Source organism: Peromyscus californicus, unplaced genomic scaffold (assembly GCF_007827085.1).
Source record: "Peromyscus californicus insignis strain IS unplaced genomic scaffold, ASM782708v3 Scaffold_14__1_contigs__length_90479793_seg_2, whole genome shotgun sequence".
Classification (NCBI taxonomy): Eukaryota; Metazoa; Chordata; class Mammalia; order Rodentia; family Cricetidae; genus Peromyscus; species Peromyscus californicus.
The window spans coordinates 48,302,248-48,327,023 of record NW_026294436.1 but is presented as its reverse complement, the minus strand read 5'-3'; the positions used below and the strand labels follow the sequence as shown (position 1 = coordinate 48,327,023).

Sequence of the window (24,776 nt, the reverse complement as noted above, 5' to 3'; positions counted from 1 at the left end):
CTCACAGCCTCTTCCATCTCTTAAAAACTCCCATCTCTCAGCACACCACCCTCAGAGGGAGCTCTTCTGCCGGAGGGACAGTGCTAAAGAGCACAAATCAAGGTAGGATGACAGCTGGGGAGAGGGGCTGAGAAGGAAGTCCTCAGACCTCCAGAGAACACAACCAGCTTTGGTTCACAAGCCTGGGACTGTTCGGTTGAGTAACTTGGCTTGCTTAAACGGATCCCTTTTTAATATTAAGCCAAGACATTGTAAGCACGTTTACAATGAAGATCATATGACCAGACAAATTCCTCTTAAGGGGAGGAGGAGATGAAGATTTGATTAGTGAGGCATTTTATTTAATTAGTGATGCTTATTAAATTACCACCAGTGGTGTGACCTGACCACACTGGGGGATTCTCTTACCTTTGTCCTGGTTAAGCAGTAATGACTGATGGACTCATTGACAGGAAACAATGACAAAGAAGGTCGCAGTGATTGGAGCAGGAGTCAGTGGCCTGATCTCCCTGAAGTGCTGTGTGGATGAGGGTCTGGAGCCCACTTGCTTCGAAAGGACTGAAGATATTGGAGGACTGTGGAGATTCAAAGTAAGTGAGACTTTTCTTGCCTTAGACTAGGGCACACTCAAATTTCAAGGTGGCTGATGGGCCTTTGAAAGATCTCTTAAGCAGCTTTGATCCAATTTTATTTTTTTTTATTTATTCAGCAAACCAGGAACTGAACTCAGGCTGGCATCTCTCCTAAGTCAACACTGTGCTAACCCATATGATCAACTCAGGGCTGCAAGGAATCTTCTCTTTAAAATCCAGCTAATTGCAAAACAGCCCATATTTCTGTCATTTTTCTGATATGTGAATTAGGTCGTATGCTAATATTAGAAAACATTTTATAAAATAGAAGTAATTAAAATTATTTTTAAGACATCACTCTTATCCTAATCATTGAGTCAAATGCTTCTTCAGAGGATGAGCCCTTATCACTTGTGACTTTGTTTTTCTCTGGAAATGAACCATGCTTTTCTGGTTATATTCCAGTATAACTGCTGTGAACCTCTTTATTAGATATTTTCTATTAATTAAAGTCATTCTATTTATCCAACCTAAATTTTCATAATATTAACTGTCATTCAAAATTTTATTGATAGATTCACAGTCATAGGCTTATGGCCTGTGAATATAAATATTTGCATTCCCTCCTGAGAGTGGTAGCACATGTCTAGAGTTACACCACTAAAGAGGGTGAAGCAGGGGGATTGGAAATTTGAGGTCAGCTTTGGCTACATGACAAAACTCTATCTCAGTCAGAAAATATACTCATTCCCAGAACCAAAATCTCCTGAAGAGATTCACACAAGTCTAAGATGAACCCTACGATAATGGTGAAACCGCTTGGCAAACCGTGGGACAGGGGCCAAATGAAAATGTATTCACCCAACCGTGAAAACACAGAAGTAATGGAGAAATTGACCTTTCTGTGAGATGAGTGGCTGTACAGAGAGGAATCACGTCTATGTCTTAACGATCACTGGCTGCTAGAATTACAATTTTTCCTGAGAAAGTAATGTAATATATTCCTGTCTTAATTGATGAAACTTATTATCTTCTACATTGTGGGCTCACACACACAGGGGTTTCTTTTGCATCTAAATAGGTTTAAAGTGTAACAAATTTAGCTTTTATTTAGTGTGTGTGTGTGTGTGTGTGTGTGTGTGTGTGTGTGTGTGTGTACGTGTGTGGGTGTGTGTGTACGTGTGTGGGTGTGTGTGTACGTGGGTGTGTGTGTGTGTACGTGTGTGGGTGTGTGTGTGTGTGTGTGTGTGTGTACGTGTGTGGGTGTGGGTGGGTGTGGGCGTGTGATATGTGAGCTTGGGTGCTCCGGTGTCAAAGCATGCATGTGAAGATCAGAGGACATCTTTTTAGAACTGGTTCTCGCCTTCCACCTTTACGTGGGTTGCAGGGATTGCATTCACATCATCAGGTCTGTACAATAAGAGTTTGACCCAATGAGCCATTTCAATGGCCCTGTAAACAGATTTAACGTGTAAGACTTCATATCTAAGCACAAAGCGCTCCTTATTTGTCACTAATGTGTTAGCCAAAGAGGTAAAAGTTACTTTGAATGGTCTGTCAACAACATGATTTAGTACATTCCAGGAAGGTAGCTCCTATAGCATTTCCATGACCTAGTGTATCACATTTTAAAATCAGAGATAGTTCCTTATGTATTGGGGGGGGGGGGACAGATTAAAACGTGAATTAATTAATCTTTATTGGATAATGTTAAATACATAATTTCCTAGCACCTATAACAGTGTCACATGCCAAGCCTCTCTTAAGATTACATCCAGTGGAGAATGATAAATAATTTTCTCCTCTCAAAGACCTCTTTACTGCAGAGAGAAACACTAAGCAAAATTTCACAGGCTGCCACTGGGGCCCCATGAGCATCTTGGATACTGGACTTCCAAGAGGAGACTCTGGAAAGGATTCTTGGGGTTTCCACGCTCATCCCCAGGGAAGCTGCTCCTCATGATTACACAATCCAAAACTAGATCAAATCAACTATTCGCTGATTCCCACATGGACACAGAATCCTCTGAGATCACTTGACACATCTAGTGCTTACATAAAACAAACCCAAAAAAGTTTAAATCTCTGTGCCTTGCCTGGCTTAGGTGATATTGAACTCTTCCAGAAGGTTCTCCAGCACCCCCTGGTGTCATCTTTGGGATACAGGCAAGGTGATTAATTAAATATTTTTTGCACTTCTTCCAGCAAAGCAGCACTCAGAATGCGTTGTTTTTCTTCAGACATTTAGGGTTAGATCTTACGGTTTTTCTCACCAGTGGCTGAATGGGAAGCTGAATTTTGTGATACACAGTTTGCCCGGAGGGAACACAGTTGAAAGAAAAGAACAAAAATGAAGGTCTGTGTGATTCCTGAGGCCACACACTTATTGAAGAATTGAGAGGGGGAAAAGCAACAACAACAACATCATCTTTCTGCAGTCATTAACTTACTCTGCTTCTATACCCTATCATCACAGAGAAATTACTAATATACACTGTTTTCTGACTTGGGAATTTTCATACATAGATCTCCTCTCTCTTAGCAATGCATATCCAGTTATTTTACTTAACCTTTGCATAATGGTCTACAGATTTCTTTCCATCTTAGTCTCTTTTGTCTATAATCAGCCTGAAATATTACCATCTCTTAACATGTGACTCTCCTGAGATCTAATATTCAAATGGATAATATATTTTTTTTTTTTTTTGGTTTTTCGAGACAGGGTTTCTCTGTGTAGCTTTGCGCCTTTCCTGGGACTCACTTGGTAGCCCAGGCTGGCCTCGAACTCACAGAGATCCGCCTGGCTCTGCCTCCCGAGTGCTGGGATTAAAGGCGTGCGCCACCACCGCCCGGCTGGATAATATTTTTAAAGCTTATCTATTTCAAGATCAGAGAGATGCTGGCCACTGCAGTAGACATTAAGCAATGAATCAGACACAATCACTTCTCTCAACAAAATTGTTATCAGTTGCCTGAGTCTTGTCACTAGGATTTACCTTGTACTTCACCTGGATACCACCTCCAAGGGTCTTCCAATCAGCAGTAACATTAAGAGCAAACATATGCAGGCACCACACTTCCTCTCACATCACTGGGAGTGCTCTATACATTGATGAGTCATATTGAGTTTGGAATCAAATAAAACTCTAGGGTCTTCTCCGTTTGAGCAACTAATAGCGTAAGTCATTATTTTCCTGTCCTTGTGCGATGGGTTTTAACCCTGTTGAAAAAGTTCACATCTATAAATATTAAATATTATTTAGTTTGTTTTGGCCTTGGGAATTTTATTTGAAATTTCAGTTACCTGTCATCTTTGCTATACCACCCTCCTGTGAGCATACCCAAATATGATCATCTGTATTTATAGCTGTCAAAGTTATTGATTAAAATATTGATCACAAGGCCAGCTATGAAAAGCCACACTGTAATTGCCACACTTGGGAGGTGAAGGCACAAGGATATCCAGCTCAAGGATACCCTGGGCTATAACAAGTTTGAGGCCAGGCTAGGCTGTATAGACCCTCTGTCTCAAAGAAACAAACAAAATATTGATCAGAAGAAGATGAAAATATAAAGTGTGTACCTGAAGTATCTCTCTCCCAAATGAGGTTTTCTATTTGGTGCCACCTCTACACTGACCCAAACATGTACTTGATCCATTTATTGTTTGTGTCCATCACAGCCTTCCTTCTGTTTTAGTTGACATCTGCCATCTAACAGCCCATTCTGCTCACTTAGGACATACCATTCTACAGACTCTTTCATGTCCTTTCCTGAAGAGATGACAAACAGCCTTACCCTTGTTGAACTGGGAATTCTCTTGGATAAATTTATCACAGCATAATTCAATATAATAAGCATTTGCATCCTAATGGCTGTTTATAGAACCATGTTTAACATAATATATGTGCACCTCTCCAGGCAATCAAATATGTAGTACTATGGTCCTGTAGGCATAGTCATTAACAGTCTAAAATACACTTTGATTCTTCCTAACAGCTTTGAAGAAGTGGAATTTGCATGCACAGACTAGAAGAAAGTGTCTAGCATAGGATCAGGAAAAACAAAAACATGTGCTTTAAGCCCAGGCCTGGTAGTATAAACAGGTAATCTCAAACACTCCAGAGGCTGCTGATGTAAGGTCATAAATCCAAGGTCTGCCTGGGCAACTTAGTGAGACCCTGTCTCAAGTTTTAAGTATAATTTAAAATAAAAAATTTAAAAAGAGACTAGGGGTGTATTAGTGGTAAAGTACATGTATGTGCTTATATGCATAAGTCCCTGAGCTTAATCCCCAGTTCCTCAAAGAAAAAGAAAAACATATAATATTTTTATGCATAAAATAGAATGACCTCTATAGTATCCTATGAGAAAGTCTATTTTTCATCCATTGTGCTATTTGATATCTATTCAATGCCATCAAGCTCCTTTGCAGAGACAGAGGAATGCTTATGATTGATGTTGCACATTCTTTCACAAATATACTGGCTCATGCTCGATGCATTCCAGACATGCACTCAGTGCTGAAAACACAGAAATGCAGTCTTTGTTGTCGTCAGAGGGTGTGCACTTCATGGCGAATCACTAAGGTTATCACTGCTAGGGTACAGTTCTACCAGGGCTGCTTTAGAAGCACAGGATTCAGTAGAGAATAGGACAGGCTTTCACGACTGTGATGTTTTCATCTGTCTTGACAATCAGCAGGGAATCCTGTGACTATGGAGAAACAAAGTTACAAGCAAACCAACAAGCACATTAAAAGGTATGGGAGCTTAAATCCGATGCTCTAAAAACGGATAGTCACGATCTGTGGCTGGCACGGAGGCTGTGCGTAAGAGAGTGACACCCAGTGAGACAGAGAGAACCATCAGAGACCAGTCAAGAGGGGACTGTGTCCCAGGTAAATGATGACCCTCTACTGTAAATGGAATGTAGAAACTAGGCAAAACTGAGGCAGGACTCTATCAGTGACTGAGGCTGATCTAAGGAAATATCATCCTACTTCATTAGAAGGGGAGGGTGGCAGGGTGCTGTGATATGGATGATGGCTCCCCAAATTCACTGCACATGAGAGTCAGCTGGGGAGCCCTTCTAAAATACAATGGGCTGTGTGTTTGATTAGTGATGTAGTGCTAGCCTACCATACACGTGACTCTAAAGCCCCAGCACCATAAAATTATTTATTATTATTAATTATTATTATTATTAAAATACAGTTTAGTGTGAGGTCAGGTGCTTGCAATCCTAGCACTTGGGATGCAGAGACAGGAAAGAGGCCATTGTGGGCTGCATAATGAACTCAAGGCCCGCTTGGATGCACAATTAAACCCACATGAAAAAGCAGAGTAAGTTAAGACCACATGCTGCACTTCTAGAAGACCTAAGTTTGGTTCACAGCACCCACATTGTATAGACCACAATCATCTGTAACTCCAGCTCCATCAGATCTGCCACTCCTTCTGGCCTCTGTGGGCAACCTCCTCCATACATAAATAAAAATGAATCTAAAAATATTAAGAAGATTAGTTCATGCAGCATATGATTAAAGAATTGAACCTGTTGTTTAAATAAAATAAGAATTAAATGGGGAACTACATGATCTGAGTTGGGGAAAAAATAAGAAATAGAATGCAGGGTGCCTCATGGTCGAGAGACAGCCCGAACTGACCTACTCTGGTGATGGGATGGCCAAACACCCTAATTGTCGTGCCAGAAACCCCATCCAAAGACTGAGGGATCTGGATGCAGAGATCCATGGCTAGGCCCCGGATGGAGCTCTGGGAGTCCAATTAGGGAGAAAGAGGAGGGATTATATGAGCAAGAATTGTTGAGACCAAGGTTGGATAAAGCACAGGGACAAATAGCCAAACGAATGGAAACACATGAACTATGAACCAATGGCTGAGGGGTCCCCAACTGGATCAGGCCCTCTGAATGAGTGAGACAGTTGATTGGCTTGATCTGCTTGGGAGGCATCCAGGCAGTGGGACCAGATCTTGTGCTCATTGCATGAGTTGACTGTTTGAAACCTGGGGCCTATGCAGGGTCGCTTGGCTCGGCCTGGGAGGAGGGGACTAGACCTACCTGGACTGAGTCTACCAGGTTGACCTCAGTCTGTGGGGGAGGCTTTGCCCTGGAGGAGGTGGGAATGGGGAGTGGGCTGGGGGGAAAGTGAGGGGGGCGGGGGGGGGGGGGGGGGGGGGAGAACAAGAGAATCCGTGGCTGATATATAGAACTGAACTGTATTGCAAAAAAAAAAAAAAGAATACAGGTGCCTCAATGCTACCCAGACCAACTTGAACTTTATAGTATCAAAATTCCTCTGAGTTCTTCTAATGCTGCTGCTCCACTCTCATATGTGAGGACCATAGTTCTCCTGATCATACAAGGAGGTGAGACGTTTTAATCCTATCCATTCCAAGTACTGAAGAAGATAAATGCAGGAGTGAAAGGATGGATGACAAGATACTTATAAAGGCCTGCAATGTTATTGTTTCCTGAGTACAATTGATACGGCTGATAGGATGCTTCATTGAGAAGAGGGCTGAGTTCAAGCATTTATCATTCACATGCATGATGTCAACTTTCACTTTACAAGCCCCCCTCACCTTGAGTAGTTACATTTCACTTTGGTAATCATCCTTTTGAACTGTAGATTTTACCACCTTTTCATTTTCCCAGAGTCAAAGATAAACTTCAGCCCAACCCATGATCGAAAGATGGAAAATTTAAAACCAGTTCTCACTGAACTCACTCAATTCTGCTATGTGGTTTTAGGAAATTCTGAACATGATAAATTAGCAAAGTCCTTTAATAAAAATTATTTATCTTGAACATTTAGCGAGTTCCAGAACAGCCAGGGATACACAGAAACCCTGTCTCAAAGAGAAAAAAAAAAAAAAAGAATGTGGCAGGAGGGTGGAAATCATGGGGCCTTAGTCATACTAGATAAGTATTCTACTACCCCCAACCAGACATTGTTTTTGTCAAGAAACTGCTTCTGTGAATGAAATCTACAATAAAGATTGTCACTTCCTCCTCAGGAAAAAAAAAAAAAAAAAAGACTTGTGAAACCATCACTGTTTGGTGATAATCTGTAAAAGTGAAACTTCCAAAGAAGACTTCAGTCTGGCCCTAAAATTTGTGTTAAGAATCAGAAATTATAATGAGTTCTTCTCATCCTCAAATCCTCCTTTAAAAATGTACCTGATGGAGAATCCAATCAAACTTCTAGGCAATGTTTTGATTCTTGAAAAAGTCCTCGTGTTTTGGCTATCCTGTCACAGTCTTGGTTCCAATGAGTGTGATGTTTTCCTGCCTTGGTGAGGTTCACCGTGGTGGGCTGCAGGAAAGGTGAGAGAGGCAAGCATTGACTTATCACATATTTGGAAGCGGGCATTATGCTAAGCACTTTATCTAATCTCTGTAAACTTCAGAACAACTGTTTAATGTTTGGGTTATTAACGAGCCCCATTTGACACAGGAACATGAAGAAACTGGATTATGTAACTTGTCCATGTTTGCAGAAGCATTAAGAGAGGCAGTAGGGATGGGCCCCAGTGGAACAGTCATAGAATCCTCACTGTTTACTCAGCACTACTCAAATTATGGAGCCTTAAGCGGGGGAAATGCATATCTTTTCTTAATGAAATATTTCCTATTTTAAGACTCTGGTTGGATAGAAAAACCAAGTATTCAGTCTTGCCAAGGACATTGTGTTCAATTATGTCCAAACAACCAGAAAAAAATGTTTGTACATCAATATGACTGTAGTGTTGCACAATTTGAAGGTAGTGTTTGAAAATAAAAGCACCATTACTTATTCATCCAACGTCCAAGTCATCATATCCCTGTATGGAAGTCAGAAAACCCTACATTCTACTGAAAGGTGCTTTTGTATTCTATACATATATATAGCTCACTACAACAGCACCATAAGCCCTCTCTGTCTAGAGACCCAGCATAGTCTAAAGGCTGCATACTCTGCTCTGCCTGCCTTTGCCCAAACCACCTGCAACTGGAACAAAGTTATTATCCAAGTTTAGATTGTAGTCCAAGAAAAATAAACATGGGGAAAGTCTGATCATAGGCATGAGAGAATAGATATATGAATGCTGCATGAATGATAAGAGAAGAAAGAAAAGGGGTGTGTGAGGGAGAAGGATATTTATAAGCAAATCTATATTTAGCAAGAATTCTGGATATTTTTTAAACAACCTGTTCTGAGAGTGAGTAATATGTTGTTGAGAATCCTGATATTAAGACCCAGTGAGGTCCAATACCTAGAGTACTTTCTACTTAGACAATGGACGGTAAGTCACATAAGCTTGCTCTTTTTTAACTCACCGAGACCAAGTACAACCTCTTGCAGAACGTCCATGTGTAATAGCGAGCTACAATGCCAGTTCTTTTTTTTAATCAGCAGAGTAGCTGATACCCATATTAACCTCCAGTGCCACAGTGAGCTGTAATAGTATCAATGCCGAGGTCTAACGGCATTCTTCATAGTATGGAGCACTTCTTACATCCCTGTCTCACAGATGAGAGGCACAGATTGGTCCAGACTTTCCTCTTTAAAGAGAAAGACATGTGTTGACACCTATCCAACATGAAGACTAAGCTCATCTTCTAGTCCTGGTTACCTCTTTCTTTTTTTTTTTTTTGTTTTGTTTTATTTCTTTATGCATGCTTTTTTGAGACGGAGTCTTGCTATCTACCTGTGGCTGGCTTAATGATCATTATGTAGCTCATGCCTATCTCAGATGGCCACTTTCTTTTTTTTTTTCCTCGGAGCTGAGGACCAAACCCAGGGCCTTGCACTTGCTAGGCAAGTGCTCTACCACTGAGCTAAATCCCCAACCCCTTTTTTCTCTGTGAGTTCGAGGCCAGCCTAGTCTACAGAGTGAGATCCAGGAAAGGCGCAAAGCTACACAGAGAAACCCTGTCTTGAAAAACAAAACAAGACCACTTTCATTAGTGCCAAAAACTAAGGAACTGAAAAGCTTGGCAGGCAAGGAATAATTTTCTATTTAAAAAAAAATTACAAGAAAGAAACATGCATACTTGATTTAAAATGCTAGTTGGATAATAAGTGAATATTTTTCTTTTTAAATGTCTCTATAGAAGAAGAAACTATGGTGCCATACAAGCAAAATGAAGTTATTTCTTTCAGCTAATGAATTTCTACAAACTTTACTATCTTTACAGTCACTCTAATGCATAGTCAAATAGCAATTACTATTTCTCTGGATTATAGCTTAGTCTTTGTACACACAGAAGCATCTATTGAAGAGTTCTTAAGCGCCGTTATTTAAATTTTCTAATAAAAGCCTCTCTGATCACAGGTTTATTTACAGGCTCTGATCACCAGTCTTGGTTACTTGCATAAATTTACATGAAGTACATCATGCAGAGCATGACTTTAGAAGAAAACATTAACTCAATCATAACATGTGCTTTATGGGGTTTTTACCAAGGCACAATTGCAGACATTAAAAACCAGGTTTGAGGTCTGGTTGATGTCTTAGTTTGTTTCCTATTGCTGTGATAAAACACTGACAAAACCAACTTGGGGAGGAAAGAGTTCATTTCAGCATATAGGTTACAGTCTCCATCATCAAGGGAAGCCAAGAAGAAGTTCAAGGCAGGAAGATCCTGGAGTCAGGAATCAAAGCAGAGACCACAGAGAAGTACTGTTTACTGGCTTGCTTAGCTTGCTCTCTTACGCAGCTCAGGCCCACCTGCCCAAATATGGCACTGTCTACAGTGGGCTGGCCCCCGTACATCAATCACCAGTCGAGAAAAGGTCCTACAGATATTCCCACAGGTCAATTCCTCAGTTGAGATTCTCTCTTTCCAGGTGTGTCTGAGTGTGTATCAAGTTGACAAAAAGTACGCTGTTTGGTGTCAGTATTGATCACCTTTATCTCTTAAGGAAGACTGACTTGAATTGAGCACAAAATAAAGACCTATGGGGTCAAATCAAGATGTAAAGCCTCCCTGCTCCTAAAAGCACTCATTTAATTTTAAATTCTGTATCCAGTGCCCCAAGAACTATTAGTCCTTAAAAGGCAGAGGGTAAATAAAGCCTCCCCAGGGGAGTTTAGGAAGGCAACTGGCTCACCAAGTTTGCTGTTAGATAGGTAAGAAGATGGAGTGCTAAATAGTCTGCAATGTTTAAAAAAAGGGAAAAAAAAAAAAACTTCTCTCTACTCCAAACCCCACCAGGGCCGATAGCACACCCACTGAGCAGCACTAGCTGTCAACAAACAGGTTCATCACACAGAATGATGGACCACCTGTGCCTCTGCACCCAGATGTTTTAGTCATAATACAGCAGGGAAAGAGATTGCTGTCACTCGGGGGTTCGATTCCAGAAGACAACTTTTAGCACAAGTAAGACTTGTATTAAAGTCATTACCATTAATTATTTCACCTGCTCTTTCAGGAAAACGTGGAAGATGGCCGAGCAAGCATCTATCACTCTGTCATCACCAACACCAGCAAAGAGATGTCCTGCTTCAGTGACTTCCCAATGCCCGAGGACTTCCCCAACTTCCTGCACAACTCTAAACTCCTGGAATACTTCAGGATTTTTGCCAAAAAGTTTGACCTTCTAAAATATATTCAGTTTCAGGTACCGTGTGTGGTGGGAAATGGATTTCTCTGCCTTAGCTCAGTTCACGCTTAAGTAGAAGAGCAACTCTGGCAATGAAAGAAGTTCGAATAAACTATCCCATTTTGGTGGGTTTGTTGGAAGGCAAAACGTGGTATTATACCCAAAAAAAGTAGTCTCCCTACTCCTGATCCTTTTAATGGTACACATGAACAGGGGAGGAAAACCATCCATTAAAACTGAAAGTTTAAATGATGATTTTTAAAAAATCATATTAAAACTACTGTAAACCACGGCTACCACTGACTTCCCCAAGTCTCAGACCTCTTGAAAGGATGTATGAAATAGAGTCAAACTGTTCTTTTCTTAAGTTCTTCATAGAAATGGCTTAAACACACTTTCTACTTTCCATTTATCTCAGGTGCACGAGATAACTATTTTTTTTCCTAATTTCTTTTCTTTTCTGCATGTAATCTGCAGCAGCAGAGAGATGGTGAGATCCTTTTGAGTTATACTTGAAATTACCATTCCCTGTACTTTGTACAAAGAGGAACAACAAAGAAACATGTAACCATTAAGCATGGAGCATTGTTACATTTGAAATTGCATTTCTGAATAAATAACTTAATGGGGCTCATTTTTAATGCGTTTCACTTTCTTAGCAACTTCAGCTGCTTAAGTACCAGGCTTGTCATATTAACATAACCACTGATCTTCATGGAAACCTGTATTTGTAAATACTGTTAAAATGTTCAGTTTTACCTATTTCCCCCTGCAATTCCTGGTAGAGCCATCCCATGAATGACAGTCTTCTAAGGATATCCTCAGTGTTTGCCTGCCAAAGAATAAGAAGGGCGCACTTGGCCATGTTTGCCTTCAGAGGCTGGCAGTGGGCTCAAGAAAATCAAATGGGTTACCTATTACACTCACCCCGTCCTTACTTCCAGGGCCCTGACAGAGTAATTAATAAGGCCTTTTCTGTGTTTCTTCAAGACAACCGTCATTAGTGTGAAAAAACACCCAAATTTTGCAACTTCTGGGCAATGGGAAGTTTCTGTTGAGAGCAACGGCAAGGAGCAACGTGCTGTCTTTGACGCGGTTATGGTTTGCAGCGGCCATCACATCCAACCTCACCTGCCACTGCAGTCTTTTCCAGGTGAGGCTGCAGGGCTTCTCAGACCGTAGGAGTAGGCTTCCAGGAATCTTGCATGCCATTTAGATGGGTAGGCAGGATTTGCTGCTAAGAACGGGAGTGATAGTAAGATTGGGATACAGCTGGAGAGCTGAAAAATGCCAAACACCGTCTTTGTCTCCATTGATTTCTCTGGGTCATCACACATAGCTAACTTCCTCCAGCATCATTACATTTTCCCCAGCAATTCAAAGAATTCTCACAAAAATTCATTCTGTATAAGAGGACCTCCATTGCCTACTCTAATTGTTCTGTCCTGCCAAACCCATGTAAATTTGCTACATCCTTGGAGCCTTTTCTACCGGCCAAAGGTTGCTAGAGAGAATTCCTGGAAATACACACTGAGGCAGGACAGAGATGAAGGGAGGAATGCAGGTCCCTGAAGCCAGCTGTCCTGATGGCCGAGCCTTCCCTCTGAGACCACTTCCTAGTCAAGAATCATCCCCTAGACAAGGAGTCACAAAGAACACTCCCTTCCCAGAGTTCTCTGGGAAAATATCTGACACAGTGGGTGAGAACCAGGCTTCATATGAGAATTTGCCCACACTAAAAGCAAAGGATACTTTAATAAGGCCATATATTCCTGGGAAGTATAAACGTGGTTAATTGGAAGGACACAAAGGAGCATACAAATGGTTAACAAGCAAATGGTTATTGAGTCACTCAGTGAGAAACTTCTGTAGGCCTGGGTTTAGTTGTTTAGTAATTTGCTTTTGCAAAATGATAAATACTATTCTAGTTATTGCCCAATTACAATAACACTATTTCAAAATAGTTCTTAAAGGTATCTACTGTGTGAAACTAGAGTGTCACTAGACTGTCTGCAGTAGAATAGATAGTGAGAAGCCAGCATCAGGCCGTGCTCTGTACAGCAAAGGCACTTGTTTGCCATGAGTGAACACACACACTCCAGCCTCTCACACGGACCTGATATTTCTTGTGGACTTTTTACTTAGAGTTTGATAATTGACTATCATAACTCCCCTAAGAGAGGAAGTGAGAAATCAGAAAGGGAACACTGACCATGCAGCTTTATTGAAATTAACTTGCCATAATTGCTTACTTGAAAGTTCATAGTTTCCCTCTTCTTCCTCCTGAAGGTATCGAGAAGTTCAAAGGCCAGTATTTCCATAGCCGCCAATACAAGCACCCTGCTGGGTTTGAGGGGAAACGCATCCTGGTGGTTGGAATAGGAAACTCAGCCACAGATATTGCCTCTGAACTGAGCAAGAAGGCCTCACAGGTGCGATGCTTTTGCTGATCATGTACTGTGTGGAAGGGGTGGGAAGAGACATCTGGAGCGCCCGGCTGTACACCAAAGGTCCATTGCTTGACAGGTGGCTGCCTGTGGTAACAGCACAGGAAATCTGGGGGCCACAAAGCCAGAGCCTAACTCCCACCTCTGCTGCTAATAGCCGTGTATCCTCGAACCAGTTGTTCCAATTCTCTGAGCTGTGGTGCCTTCGTTTTTTGTTGTCTTTTTTTTTTTTTTAATTTATTTATTATGTATACAGTGTTCTGCCTGCATGTATGTCTGCAGGCCAGAAGAGGGCACCAGATCTCATTACAGATGGCTGTGAGCCACCACGTGGTTGCTGGGAGTTGAACTCAGGGCCTCTGGAAAAGCAGTCAGTGCACTTAACCTCTGAGCCATCTCTCCAGCTCCGCCTTCGTTTTTTCTTGTTTTTGTTTTGTTTTGTTTTGCTTTGTTTTTTTCCTGGCTCTCGCTCTGTAGACCAGGCTGGCCTCAAACTCACAAAGATCCGCCTGCCTCTGCCTCCCGAGTGCTGGGATTAAAGGCGTGCGACACCACGGCCCCGGCCTTCGTAGTTTTTTGGTTCTTTTTTTTTTTTTATAGGATGTTTCAACTAGATATTTCTGGTACAAAAGGCCTAGTTTTTACCCAAGGGGCCTAATGAGAAACTGACTGTTAATGCTTGTTTGTTTGTTTGTTGTTTGTTTGTTTGTTTGTTTGAGACAGGATTTCTCTGGGTAGCCCTGGCTGTCCTGGAACTCGTTCTGTAAACCAGGTTAGCCTCAAACTCAGAGATCTGCCTGCTTCTACCTCCTAAGTGCCTGGATTAAAGGCATGCAACAACACGCGTGGCCTGACCCCTTAATATCTTAAGAACCAACTTTTAGAAATTTAGTGCATGGACCAGGAGATAGCTCAGTTACAAAAGTTCTTGATGCACAAGTATGGGGACCTGAGTTTGATCCCTAGAACCCACATTGTTTTTTTAAAACCATGCATGACAATACACAGTTGTAATCCCAGTGTTAGGGAAGTAGACACAGGTAGGCACCACAGGTTTGTTAGACAGGAGCCTATCTACTTGGCAAGCTCCAGTCCAGTGAGATGCCTTGTCTCAGATAGATAGATAGATAGATAGATAGATAGATAGATAGATAGATAGATGATAGATAGGTAGATAGATCACTGTCACCTTTCACTTTTCAAAGCTTTCAGCCCTTGCCATAAAGAACAAGTAAAGAAGCAATAACTGAAAATTTGATACACAGTAGAAAGGGGTGGGAGCCACCAGCCACCATCTCCCCCATGCTGGAAACACCTCTAAAACCTGAGAGGAAGAGAGTGAAATAGGATTGGAGGAAAGGAACTGATCTGCCTTTGCTGTCAGCCAAGTAAAGAGCCACCCAAGGCCACTGCATGTGCCCAGGTCAGTGATTTGGACTTAGAACAGAGAAATGTCCCAGAGATTCAAATATTGAATTTCAAGAGCCATTTCTTTATAGGGTCATTACATATTAACAAACCTAAGTATTGGCCAAATTTGATACCAAGATGCTACTTTGGCTATATACCTGTGCCTTATAACTCATTAGTCTTTTGCATAGAGCCCATCTTCAATATTTATTAATCACATAAGTCTGTAATTAAAACAGAATAGTAAGTTCTCAGATCTTCACCTCTTGGGCTGGAAATTTGCATCTCAGAGAGAGCAACCTGAACCTTGACCCTCAGGTGGATCACAGTCTTCATCGAAGTTAGATTTCTATGCAGCAAAAGGGTCACAACAGAAAGAAAACCAATAAAACGGAAAACTCAGTATTGATTCTACAGAAGAAGAGGTAGGAAATCACAGAAAGAGATGGTGACGGAGTATTTAAATAGAATATCCAGTACCTACTCCAAATATTGTCGAGTCTGCACAAGCACAACAACAGCAGGAACAAATTGGGACATGAGCACATGGCCACACACAGACCAAGAGTACAGCAACGCTTGGGCATGCGCTACTTCACAAGCTTAGGTAGGATTGATGTCCTTCCCCCGCCCCCCCCCCCAAAGAAAATCTGTAATGCCTCCTCCAAGGTCAATCTACAAAACAATGAGAGTATGTGTATGCTTATACTTAACAGTACATCTGTAACTTCATTAAACCTGCCCAATAATGTCCTAAGACAGATGCTATGCTGCTCTATTATTTTTTTTTTAAAAAAGAGGAAACTAGAGCATAAATAAATCCAAATAATTCACCAAGGCAACTCAGCTCATAGGTAGTGGGGCTGAGTTTCAAACCTAGGGAGTCTGGACCCAGATTCCATTATCTAAGCTTCTTGAGTAAATTGGATGCCTTGAAAATGAGTCTTGTTTATTCATTGAAGACAACCTTAACAGAGCTAATAAAATGAGACAAAAATTCAGGAAGCTGAAATGACGCATTTGGACCATGGGAAGGCAACAGTAAACAAGGAAAATGCATCTTTGGCAAGATTTTTATATGTATGTTTTGAAAACAAGAGAAATTTTAGTGTTCAAGGCAAAGAATACACACGACAACAACAATTAATGAAAAAGAGGCCATCAGTTTGAAAGAGAGTGGGATCAGAGTGTACAGGGAGGGCATTGGAGGGATAAAAGGGAAGTGAAATGATTTATAATCTCAAAACATAAAAATAATTTTTAAAAAGATGTGTACTTGAAGAGGAATAGGGCCACCGCATACAGGCAGAGGTTTTAACTTTTAAAACACATAATATTCTTTTAGGTCCGGAAAGAGGTGGTTGCTCTTATTATTTACCATCCTGAGATACTGAGATCCATGCATGCACACCTGCAGCCATTACACAATAGGTGCACATTTGCAAGACCTGTGATTATTCACCAGATCTCCCTGGGTAAGCACAGTGAAAGAACAGAAGGAGCTGTTTCTCAGGAAACAGCAGAACACACAAGAGAGACTGATTCTCAACCAACCATGAGAATCAGTCCAAAGATTTTCTTGACTCTCCAGGATATTGTCAGGGCTTTGGTGCACTCCTCTATCAGTGCAAGTTACCAGATAGCCCTCGTCAGGACACAGCCACCAAAGAGGAGTGAAAAGGCTAGGAGGACCTCACTTTGAGGTCAAACGCACTTAAAATGGTACCTGATAAAGTTATTTCTTCATAAGCAAAGGAGCTGGGCTTGACGCCCAGAACCAGAGAAGGAAATGGGAAAAAGGAAATGACTAAAATTCATTATTATATAAATGTATGAGACTATTAATGAAAAAGAGAGAAGAAACAAACAAACCAGGAAGAAAAGAAGAGATGGAGGGAGGGAGGAGAGGAAGGAAGAAAGAAGGAAGGAAGGAAGGAAAGAAGGAAGGAAAGAAGGAAGGAAGGAAGGATGGATGGAAGGAAAGTTAGGGTTTGTGGTGCATACATCCAGTTCTACAGAGGCAAATAGAGGCAGATTCCTGGGCACTGGACAGCCATCCTATCCTAATTGGTGAGCTCCAGGCCAATGAGAAACACTGTCTCTAATAAAAATCAAGATGGGTAACAACGGGGGATGATATTCAAGGTTGACTTCTGGTGTTCTTATACACAAGCACACACACACACATACACATACTCACACACAGCTTCACAACACACACACACACACATATACTCACACACACCTTCACACACATACACTGAACACACATGCACTGCACACAAATAAATAAAATAAATAGAACTTAGCAAACTGTGCCACTAAACTCCTTTTACATCACCTGTATGAGAGATTCCTCCCAAAAGGCCAAAGTCCATAATTTCAAGGGCACTCCTTTCTGTTCACCAGGTATTTATCAGCACCAGGCATGGTGCCTGGGTCATGAGCCGAATCTCTGAAGATGGATACCCTTGGGACATGGTGTTCCACACTAGATTTAGCTCCATGCTCCGAAATGTCCTGCCTCGCACCGTTGTCAAGTGGATGATGGAACAGCAAATGAATCGATGGTTCAATCATGAAAATTATGGTCTGGTGCCTCAAAACAAGTAGTGTTATTTTTCTTTTTGTGGTATGCTTATTATAGGCAGGGGTGTCTGATGATGCCTCTCTTTGCAAAGATCCAGTTTGCCAGCATGGTAATTCAAGCTATAACCCAACAGTATGTGTCAAATCATATTGGTCCTGGAGTCTTAATTCCAAATTTATACTGTGTGTCTTTGAAAAAATACTTCAAATTATGGGGTAGAAGCTTAGAAGCTGCTCCAGAAAGAAGGGTTGGGATTGATTGGAAGAACTATCTAACAGTCAGACAGTCTGGAGAAGGCTCCATAAGAAGACCATGATCTCAGAGTACTGTGATAGGAAAAGATAGCTCTTCATCTGGTAAGTCAACCTTTGCTGTCCACATACGCTGAAGGCTGTTCCCATGAGAACATATTCCTTTCTAGTGGCCAAAAGACAAATATTTGCCAATAGCAAAGTTCCACATCTTGGACACTGTAAGCACAAGTAAACACTGTGGATGTTTACCTTTCTTCAGCTGATAACAGTCTCCTTCCCCAGAGGAGGGGGAAGATATTTAGTCTTGTAATAGATGTTCCATTGTGCTGAATTAAGAGTCCAGCATATATGCCATATATTGCCTTATTTTTTAAAAAAGAAGAAAATAGTTTACAAACCAAGAACTCCAGAAATACAAGCAGACTTTGCTCCACCCTCCATGCTACCACAAACAGTTTCTATGGATACTGGAGTCAGGAAATATCAGCAATTTTCATTTTACCCATTGATTCATACGCTGATCCCACAGTAGGTCTTGGTGCTAATGTAGTATGTTTTCCCTTATTTATTATCAGGTATAGATTAAATGAAACTACCGAATAATGAAAACTAGATAGCATAAAAAGTGATAAAAGTACCAGAGGGAATAATTACCAGCAAACTCAAAGATTAACACTAGGCGCCGACATTATATCTGAGCCCCTGGAGAAACTTCCACCTTCAGGTTGTTTTTTGTTTTGTTTTTTTCTTCTTTTATCACCTACTTGCCTTTCTTTGTTTGTCAAGGGAAGAGATTGTCAATATTAGAATCAGTCTAATGACGAAGTTTGGGGTGAACAAAACATTTGAGTTAGACTTTTATGGATACTTGGGAAACGCCTGTATATTTTTCAGAGCCTCCCCTAAAACTGCCAAAGGGGTTGAAGATTCCTCCAAGACCGCTCTGAATGTGTTGCTTCCTTTTGTGCCTCAGATACCTTATGAAAGAGCCTGTATTAAATGACGATCTGCCCAGTCGCCTGCTGTACGGAGCCGTGAAGGTGAAAACCAGAGTGAAGGAGCTCACCGAGACGGCCGCGGTGTTTGAGGACGGCACGGTGGAGGAAGACATTGATGTCATTGTCTTTGCCACGGGCTATACTTTCTCTTTCCCTTTCCTGGAAGAGTCGCTTGTGAAAGTGGAGGCTAATAGGGTCTCGTTGTACAAATCCATGTTCCCCCCGCAGCTGGAGAAGCCAACCCTGGCATGCATGGGTCTCATCCAGCCTCTGGGATCCATCTTCCCCACTGTGGAGCTTCAGGCGCGCTGGGCGACGAGAGTTTTCAAAGGTGAGTGGGCTGCTCAACCAAGAAAAGCAGAGCTTTTACATTTTTTTTGTTTGTTTGTTTAATTTTTAAAACTCTATTTATGGGAGGGGAGGCAGATCTGTGGTGGAAACCTAAGGACAGCTACCCTATGGGCGGTTGGCTCTCTGCTGCCACCTTGTGGGACCCGGAGACAGACCTCTGCTTGTCAGGCCGGCACATCAGCACGGCTCTACCCACTGAGCATCTATCTCACTGGGACAAAGTTTCAATTTTTTTTTTTTTTTTTTTTTTTGGTTTTTTCGAGACAGGGTTTCTCTGTGTAGCTTTGCGCCTTTCCTGGAACTCACTTGGTAGTCCAGGCTGGCCTCGAACTCACAGAGATCCGCCTGGCTCTGCCTCCCGAGTGCTGGGATTAAAGGCGTGCGCCACCACCGCCCGGCTCAATTTTTTTTTTAATGTTTATCTTTTCTTGTTTGTGCAGCACTTTACTTGAAGGGCTATTTTTTTTCCTGCTTCTGGGGTTCAATTCTGTTCAACAAAAACCTCATTTACCACCGAGCCCGTGCTGGGATCTGGTCAGTCCGAAAGAAACGCAAACAAGTTGTTTTAATTGCACGGCAGGTGCTTTGATGGCAGAAGGTACACTATGGCAGAGAAAGGGACGCGGTGTGATGACACAGGTCCAGGGGAGCTTCCCAGTACCTGAGTTCCTCAGGTACAGAGAAGGGTTTGCCTGAGCAAAAGACACCGCGTCAGGATGCCTGCGGAGAACTGCGAGCCCCACAATACTAGAGATGACGGATGAGGTGGAACCGGATGGGGGGGTTAACCTTAGAGAAGGATAGATGGACACAAAAGCCTTTTACACTGTGGTACGGATCCTGGATTATAAAATGTAAATGTACAGGCAGCTGGGAGGTTTTGTTTGGGTTTTTTTTTTCTTCCTTGTTTTGTGTGTGTGTTTTTTTGTTTTTTGTTTTTTTGGTTTTTCGAGACAGGGTTTCTCTGTGTAGCTTTGTGCCTTTTCTGGAACTTACTTGGTAGTCCAGGCTGGCCTCGAACTCACAGAGATCCACCTGCCTCTGCCTCCCGAGTGCTGGGATTAAAGGCATGCGCCACCACCGCCCGGCTGTTTTTGTTTTCGAAGCAGAGGAGTGAGAAAGAATCTAATGTAATCGAGGCTTTCCTCAAACTTGTTAAGGCTAGCCTTGAACTCCAGATCGCCTGCTTTTACCTTTCAAGTTCTTCTGGGCCTACAATTTCAGTACTCTAGAGGAGGAGGATGGATAAGAGTTTAATGACATCCTGGGCCACACAGCATCTTCAATCTAGCTAGGGCTTCTAGAAGGACTTTCTTGGAAGGAAAAAAGGGAGGGAGGAAGGGAGAGAGGGAGAGAGGAGAAAGAAAATACAAATATAAATAAGTTCTACCCAAATCTGGTGCACCTAAGAACCATCTAGCTGATCCTTGGGGATCCATAAGGATTAAGTCTGACCTCAAAACCTGGGATCTGCACCCTAGAAAGCTCTTAAACCAGAGGTGCCAGGGAGGGGTATCCTTGAAGAATAGGGAATGTCTACTTTACATTTAATGTAATTCCATCAGTTGTTTGGAACATGAACTTTAAAATCAGAGATAGAGACTTGAGGATCACTGAGAAAGCTCCAGCACTCACCTGTGCTAAAATACAGTGCAGCCTGGGCCAGAGCCGAGAGACAAAGGAGAAAGGAGAACATCCATGTTAGAAATAGTCGATGACAAAGCCAGCAGGGCATGCTGTGTGGTTCAGCACAGGAAAGGAGAAGACTCAAGGATGGCTTGCAGGATCTAGCAATGGAGAGCGGATAGATGGCTGGGCCTGAGAATAGAGACAAGAGGGTCTCAATGGCAAACTCAGCTTTGGACTACTTAAGTCTGAGATGCAGATGGCTGGCCATGTTTCCCCTCCGAAGCCCACAGGACCCTTGAGCACAGGAGACAGGCTCCCACACAGTGATCAACGCAATATTTTATCTAGCCCAACTGTTCTCATTAGTTGGGGTCGCTCTCATTCTCACTAGATTTCCTTCAACAGCCTTTTACCTGGTCTCCCTGATTGTAAGTTCACCTCCCGTGAGCCCTCTTTCCTTAACCAAAGAGCCAGGTGAATCTTTCCAACGCGCAAATTTAATCTTGTTACCTCACACAGGAAAGTCTTCGACAGGGTCCTGTCAGTGCCAGAATAGAACCCACCCCACCTGGCACAGCTTCTCAACCATACTCCCTTCTTCAGCCCTTTCTCTGGCCTCTCCAGTTCATAGTTAATGTCATTGGCTATGTACGATCCCCTCTGGAGGCCTCACCCCTGGAGTTCAGAGGCGCAGAGGTCCTGCCTGGTGTGACATGACTAAATGGCCAAAACCTAATTTTAGAAAACAATTACTGTACAAATCAATGGTATCGAATCAAACTCACTATTCAAAGCAAATTTGTTTCTATTTTTGTTTTCTAGGTTTGTGCAGCTTGCCCTCGGAGACAGCTATGAAGAAGGACATTGTTGAAAGGAATGAAAAAAGAATTGACCTGTAAGCACTTTCCTTATAAAAAAGGAATGTCTACATAGAGTACTGTGTCACAAAATACCATGATCTGACTATCTGTGAGAGACGGCTCGCTGTTAAAATGCAGTCCTGGATCACAGCCCAGTCCAAATGGATCAGTTCTGTAGATGAGACTGGAAATTTGTAATTCAATGATTTTTTTTCATATGATTCTTAGACATCCTGGTTTAAAGACCCAGAGAGAGAGAGAGAGAGAACCAATTCAGAATATCTTTCCTGGGGTTAATCTTATTTCCTTTATCTACGGTGCCCATGTGAGATTCCATACCCTCTCAGGCCACCCACACTCAGGGAATGGGACGACACAGTGGTGATGACAGTAGCCTGAGGCCCTCGGGAAGCTTATCTGGTTTGTCAGTTCTGTTGAGGTGGAATCGAGTTTGACAGTAATCAATACTCTTGCAAACCCGACTCAAGACCTTATAGACATAAGGAGTTATCTCATGTGCAAACTTTAATTCATCTAACACAGGTTGAGCATCTACTACATGCCAGCCAGGTTACAGGGTCCTTTAGCAGTTTAACAAGGGAATACCTCGAATCCCTTCTCTAGAAGACACTACCTCTCTGATATCTCACTAGTATTTTGTATCAATCCTGAGTCATACAATCTTACTTGGAGACTTACAGCAGCTTAATAAGTAATAAAATAATAGTCACCCTTTCCATATCATTACATTTCTAGACTCTCCATGGATTTGTCTATTTACTCTGTGACCTACTCATCAATCTGAGACATGGGCCTCCTAATGGAGACTCCCGGAGATTCATTCAAAACTCAGGCCCTCGTTCATTCATTCCTTTATTCTCCAAACAGCTATTGAGTGCCTCGTATTAAGATACAACTTAGAACATTTGATGAACCTGCCCTTTTTATTTACTTCATTAAGGTTTGGAAAAAGCCAGAGCCAGATCCTGCAGACCAACTACATTGACTACCTGGATGAACTCGCCTTGGAGATAGGTGCAAAGCCAGACTTCATCTCCCTCTTTTTCAAAGACCCTAAACTGGCTGTGAAACTCTACTTTGGGCCCTGCAATTCCTACCAGTACCGCCTAGTTGGACCTGGGCAGTGGGAAGGAGCCAGGAATGCCATCCTCACCCAGAAGCAGAGGATCCTGAAGCCCTTAAAGACCCGTACTCTGAAGCCTTCATCCAACATCCCAGCATCTTTCCTGCTCAAAATCCTGGGGCTTTTTGCTGTTGTTCTGGCCTTCTTTTTCCAACTTCAGTGGTTCTAATCTGACAGCATGACACTTTTATCCACCAGTGTCTTTCATTCATCGGTGTCTCTTTGGAAAAAAGACTAAAGAAATTACATCTATATTATAATTTACATTTCAGTTACAGTTCTCCTACAAGTAGGGGAACTAATTGTAGGGAGATTTGAAGAATTAAGTCTAGATATAAAACTAAAATTGCGGTCATGGAATATCTTTATCATTCTACTCTTTCCTCAAAATCATCAGTCTTCAAACAGTATTATACAATAACACCAACACAGGTAGATAGTGCTTCCAGGCACACAGGTTTTGAGTTATATGGAAAAAAAAAACAATAAAATGATGCAGAATAAAAAGCAAGTCATAGCTAGGCATGCTGGCTCATGCCTTTAATCCTGGCACTTGGGAGGCAGAGGCAGACAGATCTCTGTGAGTTTGAAGCCAACATGGTCTACATGGCAAGTTCCAGGGCAGCCATGACTGCGTAGAGAGACCCTGTCTCAAAAAGAAAAAAAAAGCAGCAAGTCACATAGATTAGATTACTGAACAATTTAAACTGTGGTAGACATTTCAAATCCCATACACTGAGCTCCATGCTGTTACTACTTTGGTCATAGTTCCCAAGTATTAGGGTCTGTTGTTTTGATGAGGGATCACTAAGAAATACTGGAGGACAAAAATGAGATGGTAGACCAAAAGCAACTACTTTAAATGATGCACACAGCAAGCAAATCGACACAGTTCCTGTATATTGACAGAAACCCTGATGCAAAAGTGAAAATAATATACCCTAGCTACAACATATAGATAGATATTGTATCTCACAGATTAGACATTGTGCTATGTGTACATCATATATATTACTTTATTTGATTCTCATAGCAACTATGGGAGGGGTAGAGCTATCATACTCATTCGATAGATGATGCTGAGGGACAGTTACTGAGCATGCCCTTAACCACTGGTTTTGACATGAAGTTTCAACTGGAGCCCAGTTTGTTGAACTTTGGAACTAAAGGTCATAACCTCACCATGTCATATGCTCATTTATTAAAACCTCCACTCTTGAAAAAGTACTTACTAGTAGTTTATTTTATTCATTGTTAGATTAGATTGACTTCTATTCATTAGCATAAAGTCTTCTAAAACTATTATAGAAAATGGTACTTTGCTTGCAAATACAATCTGACTAATTTCATTTACAGTATTAGGTCTATATTTCATCTAGATTTTAAAAAGCACTTGAGCTGGGCGCAATGGTACAGACCTTTAATCCCAGTACTCAGGAGGCAGGTGGATCTCTGTGAGTTTGAGGCCACACTGGTCTACATAGCAAATTCTGGGCCAGCCAGGGCTACATTGTGCTACTCTGTCTCAAAAGAAAAAAAATTGAAGAGATTTAAAATGAAAAATAGTTATGCGATAATACTTAAAATCATCATCACATTTTGAAAAATAAAAATTGAAGTAAAGTATATCTCCCAAGCAGATAAAAATTATTACAGTGACTGAGCCTTTGCCTGGCATTAGCATTATAGATAAGCAAGGAAAATCTCAACAATGTATTATCTTTTTTCATCTGATAAAACACAGGGTGTGTCAGTTGTGAGAGATATTTTCTTGGAACTGAAAACTAAAGGAAATACAAGCAATTCCATGCCAACAAACATTGAGCAACATAACAAACACCAGGGTATGGACACTCCTGATAGCAACTCTTTTCATGAACCGCACTGTGGGAGATGAGCTACA

The 24,776-nt window shown here is 41.7% G+C and overlaps 1 protein-coding gene across 2 annotated transcripts; it reads left to right on the top strand.

The window, feature by feature from the left end:
* On the top strand, positions 1–24,100 carry Fmo2 (flavin containing dimethylaniline monoxygenase 2). 2 transcript variants are annotated; one of them, XM_052737414.1, is made up of 9 exons: positions 1–102; positions 453–590; positions 11,020–11,208; positions 12,181–12,343; positions 13,480–13,622; positions 17,457–17,656; positions 18,865–19,220; positions 21,692–21,764; positions 22,691–24,100. In XM_052737414.1, exons 2-9 carry the CDS (start codon positions 459–461, stop codon positions 23,040–23,042), a joined length of 1,608 nt encoding a protein of 535 aa, XP_052593374.1. In that variant the 5' UTR covers positions 1–102; positions 453–458; the 3' UTR covers positions 23,043–24,100. The 2 variants fall into 2 exon arrangements, with proteins under 2 accessions (XP_052593374.1, XP_052593373.1); XM_052737413.1 differs by lacking the exon at positions 1–102 and having other exon boundaries at positions 329–590.
* Positions 24,101–24,776: the final 676 nt, after the last annotated feature.